General features: G+C 42.2%; 1 protein-coding gene across 3 annotated transcripts in view; it reads right to left on the bottom strand.

The window, feature by feature from the left end:
- Positions 1-12299, bottom strand: part of PFKP (phosphofructokinase, platelet) — a 72090-nt gene that overhangs the window by 51104 nt on the left and 8687 nt on the right. For all 3 annotated transcript variants that reach the window (XM_060248111.1, XM_060248109.1, XM_060248110.1), the window contains exons 2-3: positions 9725-9798; positions 1079-1156 (exon numbers count right to left, since the gene is read on the bottom strand). In XM_060248111.1, the coding sequence (XP_060104094.1) occupies positions 1079-1156; positions 9725-9798 (152 nt within the window). The remainder of the gene's footprint in view (positions 1-1078; positions 1157-9724; positions 9799-12299) is intronic.

Genomic DNA, 12299 nt, shown 5'->3' with positions numbered 1-12299 from the left:
GGACTGCTGCTCTGGACCATGTATAGAAACACACCACACCCACAGCTGCAGAATTTCACCTGAGAATTCTTTGGATCACAGTTACCTTCCTTTTCCCTTTACTTTTTGGGCTGGTCTTGGTATTCCCCTTCCACCACACCCTGAGCATTCCTACTGTGTATGCAAACAGACTGAAATTGGAAATCCGGAAGTATATGCAAGTCAGCTGAGTCTTACGAAAGATGGAATCGGTTGGGTGAGAGGTTTGTGCGCAATTAGGAAGCAACCGTCCCTTTGCTCAATTTTTAATCGTATTGCTGTCCTCGAAAGGCGTTCTGTCACCTATCGGCGGCACGAGTGGAATGTTTCCGTATAGTAACACGCAACACTGATGACAGAGAGAACTGTTACATAAATACCTTTACTGAAAAAGTGTTAATGATTGATTATACAAGCCTAATCCCTCTTCTCTGAGGAAGGAAAATGGAACCTGAGCCGTGCCCAGTGTCTGCCCTCGGAACTATGACAATTTGCTACGGTGTTAAGCTCTTGAAATTCCAAAACATCTCTTGGCACCGTTGTGCTCCTACGTGATGCGAGTCACGGCAGGCAGGGAATGGCCAGAGGAATGCAGAGAAGAGGCATGGAATTTGCCTCCATGACAAACCAATGTCAGGCAGTCATTAAAGCAAGCAGGCAGCAGAGTAATGGTTTGAAAACTACCTTATACTAAAGAGGGAGGCAGCTAAAAGAATATAGCAAAAGTCTGCCATTTTGACAGCCACCATGAGCATTAACGCCACTCCACTTCTCGTCTTGCACAATGGATTTTCCCAACTCAGAAGCAAATAAGGATTCCGGGCTAACAGATTCACATACAAAATACTGGGTAGGGACAGACAATTAGAATCCAAAATATTATTTTTGGGGACTTTCTGTCAAGGCAGAAGTCAAAGAAATCAAAGTAGTCAAAAGGCTACACAGGGCTATACGTTCTCATTAATTATTCTGATTTTAACCTTTCAGCTTTCTGAGCTTACTTAAAAACAAGACATGAGCCAGTGCTGGTCTAGAATTTTTCCTTGATTCTGTTTCTTACCACTTGGAGGATGCTTGAAACACTTTCCCACGAAACTTCGGCAATGTTGTCACCTCCATCGACCATGCCTTGGTACCCCTGTAGGAAGACAGAAACTCTTTAGAAACCTGACAAGCGAAAATAAACATTCATGTAAGGTAAAATTAATGCCAGATTGAAGGTTAAATGGTATGTTAAATTGGCATTCAAATGAGGCCAGCGGGAAAGAGATGGCATGGTCATACTGGTAAGCTGGAAGTCAGAAGATTTTGAATGCATTCCTTTTTCTTCTGATCCACTGATTCACTGCCATTGAGGCTTAATTTAAGACACATTGTACAGTGACGGCCATGTTATTATTTTTTAGATGGATAGTGCTGGACACAGGCTTTGTCCCAATCCTCTCTTTGGTTCAGCATTCTATCATATATCATAATACAGAATTTAGCTTGATTTGGTGGAGTTTTGTTGCTGTTGCTTTCTTTTGCTTTACGAACAAAAGTTGCCAGTTCTGATGGGGAAATATCTGGAGATTCTGGGGGTGGAGCCTGGGGAAAGTGAGATTTAAGGAGGTGAGGGACCTTAGCAGGGCACAATGCTGTACAGTCCATCTTCCAAAGCAGGACTTTTTTTTTTTTTAGCAGGAATGCACAATAATGTAGTTCCGGCTGGCTTGGTGTCAGGGGTGTGGCTTAATAGGCAAATGAGCTCCTGCTGGTCTCTTTCTACAAAAAAAAAGAGAACCCTGCTCCAAAACATCCATTTTCTCTGAGGGAACTGATCTCTTCCAGCTGGCCTCTAATTAACATGGAGCCTGCATAGTAGATGGAAGGCCGTCGCGCTGAAAAATGGAATGATACAATACTCCGAACTTAGTATCAAAGGAAATGAAACGCTGTTTTTAATTATTGAATGTATAATTTTATTGAATGTACTATTTATAGGATGTATTGTTTTACTACTGTGAAGCTTTATGTTGTAAGCCGCCCTGAGCCTGCCTCGGCAGGGAGGGCGGGATACAAATCAAATCAAATAAAAAATAAAAAAATCTCTGCTGACTGGAGACCAATTGTTAATAGCAGGAGATCTCCAGGCCTCACCTATTTTGCAGTAGGTACCATAGTTGCATTCATATGTAATTCCAAACTATACCGTTAAGGGAATGAGCCTTATAAAGCCACAGGTTTGCACACTCCCTCCCTGGTTACTCAGGAATTCATTTGTGGCCCCAGAATCAAAGAGAGGCGGTGAGGTGGGCACCCAAGACAAAGAGTTCCTCTATACCCCAACTAAATCGTAACCCCATTCACAGCTTCAGTTGAAATAACACACACTCACACATAGTTCTTTTTTTTTTTTTAAGTGGAATAATATTGGCCACAACTTTATTAGTTACAGCTGCAGGATGCTTTGGCACAGCATGGGGTACCGGAAAATTGATCTGTGGGTATCTGGGGCTCGGGGAGACTGCTTTTTGAGATAGAGGCACCAAATTTTCAACATGTGTCAAAAAGATTGGAAACATAGGTCCAATTCTATGAGCCCCAAAGGAAGTTGCCTCTATCTTTCATTATTTCCAGTGGAGGAAAGGCATTTAAAAGGGGTTCTGTTCCTTTAAATGTGATGGTCAGAACTCCCTTTGAAGTTCAATTATGCTTGTCCCACCTTGCTCCTGGCTGCACCCCCAAAGTCCCCAGATATTTCTTGAACTGGACTTGACCACCCTACTGTGGACGCCTCACTCTCCCCTTTCCCAGGGGCAGCACAAAGAGAACCCCAGGTTAGTCTGGGCCCTGGCTCACATTTACAACATACTTTAAGTTGTTGTTTCATCCAAAAAATTATTTTACCAACCTCTCTTTCTCCAAATCAGGATTGAACTATTTCCAAGAATTTCCAAGGCTTGTCCTTATCACAACAAACTGTGATTTCTCAGTACATGTGAATACAGCTCATACAATAAAATCTATTTACACATCTATCGCATGGATATTTACTTAGAAATTAGTTTCACTTTTAGTACCACAGAGGTTACTCAAGTCAGCTTACATAGGGCTGCAAAATGAGGTACCTTTTATTAGAAAACAAATTTCAGTGGTTTACATTTAATGCTGCTCAGCCCATTTAGTTCAAATGAGAACTAGGCATTATTAGGTATTCTTGGGGATTGAGTAGTAGGGTTGCCAACATCCAGGTGGTAGCTGGAGATTTTCAAATGCAACTGATATAATAGTGTTCCACGTCCCCAGATCCTTCTCACATATAATAAAATGTATGCTACCATACCTGGCAATACTTGGTTTCTGTTGAGTTTCTGTATAAGTATTTAAAACTATGATTTTCCAAGTAATATCTTCAGTTATTAAAACATCAATTGCTTCTCTTTACTACATCTAAGAAGGCACTTATTAAAGAAACTGTCAGTAAACCTTAGGTGACTTACAAAAGCTTCCTCCAAGAAGGATTCAGGAAGAGAATCAGTTTTTTCTTTCCCCTGCCAAATTGTGGAAGCCTCCCACCCACTCACTGCCCTACTAAAGGTAGATTGCAGTAGGATGAGACCAGGCATCACACACAGGTTAAGACACAGAACTATGAATCAGGATGTGCCCAGTTTCAGTCTCACCTCCACAAGGAACTCACTAAGTGTCCTTAAGCAAGCCACTCCTGGCCTCACTCCTCCATTCGTAGTCTGGGAATCATAAATCTAACCTATTTTTGCAGGGCCATTGTAAGGTTATGACAAGGTCATGTGTGTGAAGCGCTTTGAACGCTCTCAGCCTTACCTGTGGCTGTGGCTCAGTGACACAGCATCTGCTTGGCATGCAGAAGGTCCCAGGTTCAATCCCTGGTATCTCCAATAAAGATCAGGTTGTAGTTAATGTGAAGGACTTCAGCTTGAAACCCTGGAGAGCCGCTGCCAGTCTGAGTAGACAATACTGACTCTGATGGACCAAGGGTCTGATTCAGTATATGGCAGCTTCATGTGTTCATGTGTCCAAACAGATCATATGGACTAAAACTCATACCTCTAAGCACTGATAGTATTTTTCACTTGCACTGGGCCAAAACCATTTGTCCTGGAATAGATTTTAATGGGCAGTGAAAGGCTTTCACATGTGCTAGTTCCAAATTATTATCTGAGCATATCTCAAACATTTCTAAAATGTGACTTCAACCATTTAGTGGGCAGAAAAGGGCCAACCTCTGGTGGTGGTTGGATACATGGAGCTGGCTTAAACCAAACTCAACCAACTGGTTTGACTAGTCTAACAACATCTACACAGATTGGCTTCAGCTCTATAAAAACAGAGATCTTTTCCAGACCTGGCTGGCATAGAAATCTTTTAATTTTAAACCCTAGGGAAATTATCTTGGATCATCATAATTATAAACAGAGATCTATTCTAGGCCTGGCATATAAATCTTTTAATTGAACACCATAGGGAAATGAACGTGGATCATCAGAAATACAAAGCACTTAAGAACATAAGTAAAGCCTACTGGATCAGACCAGTGCACCATCTAATCCAGCATAAGGGTTCACACAATTGCCATGGAAGTCCAAACAAATGCAGCCGAGAGGCCAAGGCCGTTCCCTGCTGCTGCCTCCCAGTACCAGTATTTTGAGGTTTGCGGCCTCTGTATATGAAGGCTTCCTTCAGTTACCAAGGCTAGTAGTCACTGACAGACTTCTCTTCTGTGAATCTGACCAACCCTCCCTTAAAAGCTCTCTGTGCCGGTGGCCATCACTACCTCCATTGACTGTGAATCCGAGAGTTTAATTCCTCACTGAGTAAAGAAGAATTTCCTTCTGTTCACCCTGACCGTATTTTCCAACCATTTCATCAGCTGTCCCCAAATTATAGCATTATGGGAGAGGGAGAAAAAGGCTCCATCCCTCCACCTGATGCATAACTGAAAAATTCACATTCACCTTACGCCGCTGTCATGTTCCTCTTCTCAGCGAGGCGTCCTTTGGATTTCCATCTGCTCCAGGCTGCAGCAAACATCGTGGTTTTCACGTGGCAAATGGAAACTGGTTTTTAGCGGTTTCTGTTTGCCACACAAAAACCACAATGTTCGCTGCAGCCCCGGAGCAGATAGTGGGAAATCCAAAGGACACTGCACTGAGAAGAGGAACGTGACAGCAGTGTGAGTGCTAAATCGGTCCAAGTCTCCCCTTAACCATCTTTTTTTTAAATGAAAAAGTCCCAGACTTTCCAGCTTTTCCTCATTTGTTCTAACACTTACCTAAGGCCCACTAATGACTGCCCAACCTTATATGCTGTTTAGGAGAAGGAGATTGAATTTATACCCCACCCTTCACTTGAAGTCTCAGAGCAGCTTACAATCTCCTTTCCTCCCCACAAAAGACACCCTGTGAGGTAGGTGGAGCTGAGATAACTCTTGCGAGTATTGCTCTTGAGAGAACAGCTCTGAGAGAACTTGTGACTGAATCAAAGTCACACCAGTAGCTGCATGTGGAGGACAGGAGAATCAAACCCAGTTCTCCCAGATTAGAGTCTACACTCCTACTGACTACACCAAACTGGCTTAAGAGGTCCTAGACCTACTTCAGAACCTCTGCACTCCATCCTAAGTGCCAAGATCAAAATGCTAGTGCAGCCTCATACTACTTTCTTTGTTTGCATAGCATGTGACAGAACAGAGAATTTTTTTTTAACATTATACTGTATCCAGGGTATGGTGTGACTTTGTGGGGTTATTACATCTCCTGGATGCTAACCGAGGATATCTCTAGTCACATTCAGCTTGCTCATTTGAAGATTCTGGATGCATATTTTTGATGACCAGAAATGGGAAGGCTGCCTTCAAGTAGCTATAGAAAGCTACACACAATAAAAAGCAAAAGCGCCCAAAGCAATATGTTCCAACAGTCCTTAATAAGCCCTTGACCTTAGTTTGCCTACTGGGGTGATGTCACTTGTCAAGATAGCAGGGCGGCTGTCCTGTGCATCCTGATTGGAAGCAAGCCCCGCCAATCAGTGGAACCAGCTTCTGATTAACACGGATAGGGCTGAGATATGAACTGCTGCATGCGGCTGAGTTGCATCTATGCTACAATAAATGCGGCTAGCTCTCCTCTGAGATATCCTGTTAAAAATATCAAACCTCCTCCTCCAAGCCCCCCCCCCCAAGCTAAATGTATATAAAACGTAAAGAGACAAAAAAAACCCAACCCCCCTCCCCAAAAAAAACTATGGACTGTTTACAGCTACTGACTTGTTTTATCATTTTTTTCAAGCACTAGATTTGAGTTTTAGCCCCATCAGTAGGATTCACACCCAAAAAAGGATGCTATGATAGTAAAACTAGTATAAGAAGTTTAATTGTTAATCTTGTACACTAGAAATACCTTCTAAGTTCCAATGCAGGGCGCCTGCTCTGTATGTAGGGTGTTGGGTCCACGTTGGCACAATGATTAATCAGTCTCTCTTATTTTTGTTTATTGCTTATTTTGGACCTGCTTTTTGAGCAATGCAATTATTCCGTTTCTAAAGCACATCATTTTCATATCCTGCCCTTCCTGCAAAGCAGGCTCAGGGCGGCTTCCATCATAGGAGATATTCCTATCAGATATTCCTCAAATGGCGATCCATGTGGTCAAGGGTGTCTGAAGGACTTATAAGCAGAGGGAGCCACCAAAGCCTTTGTGACTGCTCACAATGGGAAGGAAAGAGTTAAAGAAACCATTGCCTGTCTCTTGGCTGGGGTGGGAGAAATTCAAAGACATCCAACAACATTTACTATTTTGATAGGTAGTTATTGTTTTAGACAACTATTTTGCGTTTTAGACAACTATAGCTTGGGTCTGGATAACTAATTTTAAAACAGGCTGTTACAGATTTGATTCAAATTGTGTGTGTGAGAGAGAGAGAGACAGCAAATGAGTGAGTGTGGGGCACCTGGTTATCTCCTGCTATTCTAGTCTATCTCCAGACAACCAAGATCAGTTCTCTGGGAGAAAATGGCTACTTTGATAGGGACACTCAGGGCTTCTTTTGTAGCAGGAACTCCTTTGGATGTTAGGCTAAACCCGCAATGTAGCCAGTCCTCCAAGAGCTTACAGTAGGCCCTGTAAGAATAGCCCTGTGAGCTCTTGGAGGATTGGCTACATCAGCTGGGTGTAGCCTAATATGCAAAAGAGTTCCTGCTACAAAAAAAGCCCTGGCTGCACTAGATGGCACTGTACCCTGCAGAGGTCCATCCTCTCCCCAAAACCCACCATCCCCAGACTCCACCCCCAAATCTCTAGGTACCTCACAACTCAGAGCTGACAACCCTAATACCTGCCTCAAAATACAGCCCTGGGTAAAGGATTCATATTGAGTATAAATATTAATGAGGAGAGCTGTGCCAAAACCCCTCATGGTGGCCAAGAAACCCTTTGCCAGTGTTTGAGTTCAGGAAGCCAGCAACACAATCAACCTTACTCGCCCCTTAGTCCGTTCAAAATGTGGCTCTTTAATATTATTTATCAAACTAAGACAGCAGTATTGGCGGAGACAAATAAATGCAGCTTTGTATTCCAACAAAGAAAAAGGGTAAATAAAAGATCTCCTCCAGCCATAAAAGCAACCAGCTTCCTTCAGACTGGAGAGACAAGGAAAAAGGTGTGAGTCGAATGAGAAGCACTGAAGACTGGGAGGCTAGCAACACACTGAATAAGCACTCAGTTGCTGCAGAAATGCCACGAAGGGGCAGTGGAGAACAGTACTGTTTTTGTTTATACATTCTTATGTTTCACAGCTTTTCAACGGCTGAGCTCTAAGACCGGACAGACACAGGCTTGCAATGGACAAAGAGTCAAGCTGAAAATAGTCTGGCACAGAGAGAAAAGGACACATTGCAATGTCCTTTGCATCCGTGAGACAGACATCCTTTCGGATGCCTGAAACACCACAATGGTTTATTAATTTAAAAACTGTAATGGGTTGGATCCAGCCAGTGTTGTCACTCCTTCTCACCCAGTTCCTTTTCTTGCTACAGCCCCCATTCCACACGGCCTTTGTCCATGCAGGTCCCATGATCTTTTCCGCATGGCTTTGCCCATTCAGGTCCCATGATCCTTGCATAGCTGCTTTTGGTGGATAAAGGGGAACAATCCTTCCTTTTTCTCCAGCAGAAAGATGGATGGATCAAACCCAGTTTCTCAGTATGACTTCCAAAGCAGCTCTTGCAATGAGTTAATACATGCATTCAACACACTAAACTCTACTTTTGGCATGTAAGAGTTTCTGTATCATCAGGACAGGTTGTCCAAAGAGATCTTTTTCCATATAAATAATTTTAATACCACATAAAACAAAATATTAGAAAAAACTAACTTCCTTTTTTTCCCAGTGTGTACTCCACACTTTCTTATGCAGACTCTTAAGTCAATTTATGGAATAAGGTGAAGCACACTTCCCAAACCGCAAGAATTCCTCCGAGTCATGTAAAGGACCACAGGATTAGAAGAGGCAGTCATAAAACTGCAGATAAAGACCATCTGCACTGCATTTATTCGACAAAACATATACATTCATACCCAAATGCACACTGATTTGGAAACTAAATGTAGATAGGCATTTGTGGTACCCATTCTTGGATCAGCATCTGAGTTAGGTCTGACAAATCATATGCATAAAGAAGTCTGTTGTTGCACAGGGATGTCATCAGCCAGGCAGGAAGAGTGATTGGAGTGGAAAGATGAAAGTGAAATTGTCTTCTCTTTGCCCTGTCCTTATCTGCTTTTAGGGGTGGGGTGTAACTGGGTTACCAACATCCAGGTGGGATATCTCCTGAATTACAACCAATCTCCAGACTAGAAACATCAGTTCCTCTGGAGAAAACTATAGCTTTGAAAAACAAACTATAGCACTATATCCTTTTGAGGACCCTCCTGTCACGAGGTTCCACCCTCCAAAACTCCCAATCCAGAACTGGTGCAAAAGAAAGGCTACAACAGGCTGGTTAGGAGAAGGCATTTCTCTCTTTAAATCACTTCTCCAAGCCAAGCCAGCCAGCCTGTGGCTTGGAGAATGCTTTTAAAGTTAAAGTTGCTTTCTTTCCATCTCTCTCTCCATCTCCTCCCCCCATCTATTTTCCTTCCTTCCTGCCTGCCTGCTCTCAAACATGTGACATTTATTCTATGTGGCTCTTACATAGAGCAAGTTTTACCATCCCTGGGCTACAAACAAAACAGACTACCTACATTGTGTGTGTGTGTGTGTATTTTTATGTGTCTGTAACCAGTTTCATAATTGATAAACGATGAAAACTGAGCACCCAACCAGAGCAGGAGAGGATCTGTACCACTGTAAGAGATTACCTGTCATTGTAAATTGAGCTAAGAAAGACGCTGCAAATGCAAGGGACAAGGTACTTTCCCACTGACCTGCTCCCAGGAGGAGTGAAGGGAAAGACACCACTGAGGAGAAATGACAGGAGAATTCACTCATCTGTGCACTGCCTCTCCCCTTATACATCCCTAAATGCACTCAGCCAAGAAGTCCTGTCAACAGCCATATTCTCTGGTTTATCTTCAGATCTCCTCCTGTTACGATGAGGGTTGCTCTCTTTATTTCTCTTTAAGATATGCTAAATTGCACACTACTAGAACAGCCGGTGGAGCATAAACAAACAAACATGGATACCAACCTCATAGATAAAATACACTTTGGCTTCAACATAGATTCCCATACGCACTACGGCACGGACTGCTGCATTCATACCTGGAAGGAGGAATCACAGAAAAGAAAAGCTATTATCGGTACCAAATTTCAATCTGAAGTGCCTTTAACAATGACTAATTGTTACGAACAAACAACATATTAGGTTACGAATGTGCTCAGCAAAAGGGCCGTGGAAGCTGGAATTATATGCTTGGCTAAAATGATTACATGGCCTGAACCAATGCATTTAAGCACTGTGTATTGGCACATTTTGTTTGTACACAGGCTTTCCAAGCCAGTATGCAGCCTCCCTGTGCAGTTCACAAGACATGGCTGTGTTTTGATGGATAAACCCAGCAGAGAGAGCCCAACAGTATAATAATAATAATAATAATAATAATAATAATAATAATAATAATAATAATAATAATAATAATAATAATAATAATAATAATAATATTTTATTTTTATATCCCGCCCTCCCCGCCAAGCGGGCTCAGTATACCAAAACAGACAATCTAATTACTCTGGCTGCATATTATAATGTCAGTAGGGATTAGGGGTAATTTCATAGAAAAAGAGGTGCTGGAGCTCATTAGCAGAACTCATTTGAATCTGCCACAGACTCCTGACATCTCCGGAAGGTATTCTAAATTATATCAGCTCAGCATCTATCTTAAAATGCTTCTTGAATTATAACTGTCATAATTAAACCTTACTCCCTTCTCAAGTATTTTCTCCTATGTGGCCACAGTGGCATGACGAAGATTCCCATCTGTCTGCTTTTAGTTATTTTCCCTTTTTTTTCTGGGGGGAAATATTAGAAAGTTTGTCAAATCCTAGAGTTCAGCAAAATTCTCACAGGGGGTTTGAACAATGAAGCCCAAAAGCAGGTATTTGCGGGGGGGGGGGGGAGCATAAGAAAGAAAGAGCACAATAAAATTTAGAGGTTCCGGAGCTGCACTTCTATGAGCTCCTGCCCAAAATGAGGCCCGGTAAAGATAAAGACTGGACTTGGATCACATTGACCTGAGTTCAAACCTACAGTCAGCCATGAAATTCACTCAGCCACTACCTCTCACCCTGTACAAGGCGCTAGCCTCAGATGCTACTGGTTGCTCTCGCAGACCCACAACAGCACGCTCATCTCCTAACAAAAAGTGTCGTGATTGAAAACTGGCCTCTAAAAACTTGTCTCCAGGAATGAGCTTCCCTGGCATTCCGTCAAGGCAGGATACTTCACAGAACATAAGATTCCCCCCCCTCCCCCCGCCAACCACTTTCTTCACACAGTGGGAAAGGTATCTGTTGGAGGCTGCGAGTCTCAGAATAGGCACTACTTGTCTAGGTAGACCAACACTGATAAACTCCAATGCAGCTCAATATGTTCATATCCCTCATTGTACTTCATAAATAGCACCTCTATTAGCAAGGAGAGGGAGAGATTTGTCTAATGGCTCCACTTCAAAAACCTGAAAAAGTAGTCCTGAAAAACAGCCGTGCTTCAGCCAGAGTGGGGCTTGCTAGGGAGAAACTTTTCTGGCCAAAGATGGCACCAGAAATTGGGTCACTGACTCATTTAGGCTTAAGCCAGTTTGGTTTGGGATTTACCACATGTGGTAATCAATGCACCAGACAAAGTAAATCTGTTATTACATTCTGAAGGATCACCGGTCAGTTTACAGCTAGTTACCTATTCTTACCTAGTCCTCTCTTGCACTCTTTCACTAATATAATTTTAATCTGATATTAGGAACTTCCTTCAGCTACAGCGAGCATGTGCAGCAGTGTCTTTCTTCTTGTCTGGAATGATTATAGAGATACAACTGTTGTGGGAACTGGCTTTCCACTATCAGTAAAAACTGCTGGGAGCTCCAAATGATCTATACTAACTATATGAGAGCTACCTCAGTGGTGAAAGCCGAGTGCTGTAAGAACTGAAATCTCTGGATTCATCCTTGATCAAACATGTGGACTGAAGAACTTCTAAATGAGGCACTATCAGAGCCCATAATATCCCAAATTGCTTGGTTAATATATGGCTGATGCTTTGTCTAATGATGGCATCTTCCTAATTCATTTACAAATGCACAGGCTGGATAGAAATTGTATATGCTCAGAAGAAAACTAGCAGGTAGGAGGTACAGCTCAAAGAGATATTAATCCATTTCATCACAATCCAGTTCAGGTCTCTCCCACCAAAATCTAACCTGATGTTATCTCTTCCATTAGAGTTAAACCTCACATTTAAAACTTATGCCTTCCTACCATTCTAAAAGCCAGGTATGACTCACATTTCAGATCCTCAAGTGGTCCATTAGCCCTCAACTTCTACCAATAACCAGATCAGACAAGAGCCAAAAGAAATGAAATCATGTTAAGTAAGTTTGGGTTTCATTTTACATGAGAAAACAACACGACTCATTATACAATGTCTTGATATAAAATCTGCATTTATTGCTAAAAGAATCTTCCCTTAGCCAAAACCACTTTATATGCCATTAAAAATATCATCAGAGAATATAGTTCTCACTCACGAAGAAGAGGATGATGAAGATTAA

The sequence above is a fragment of the Heteronotia binoei genome, chromosome 10, assembly GCF_032191835.1.
Source record: "Heteronotia binoei isolate CCM8104 ecotype False Entrance Well chromosome 10, APGP_CSIRO_Hbin_v1, whole genome shotgun sequence".
In the NCBI taxonomy this organism is placed as follows: domain Eukaryota; kingdom Metazoa; phylum Chordata; class Lepidosauria; order Squamata; family Gekkonidae; genus Heteronotia; species Heteronotia binoei.
This window is presented reverse-complemented; position numbering and strand designations above follow the sequence as displayed.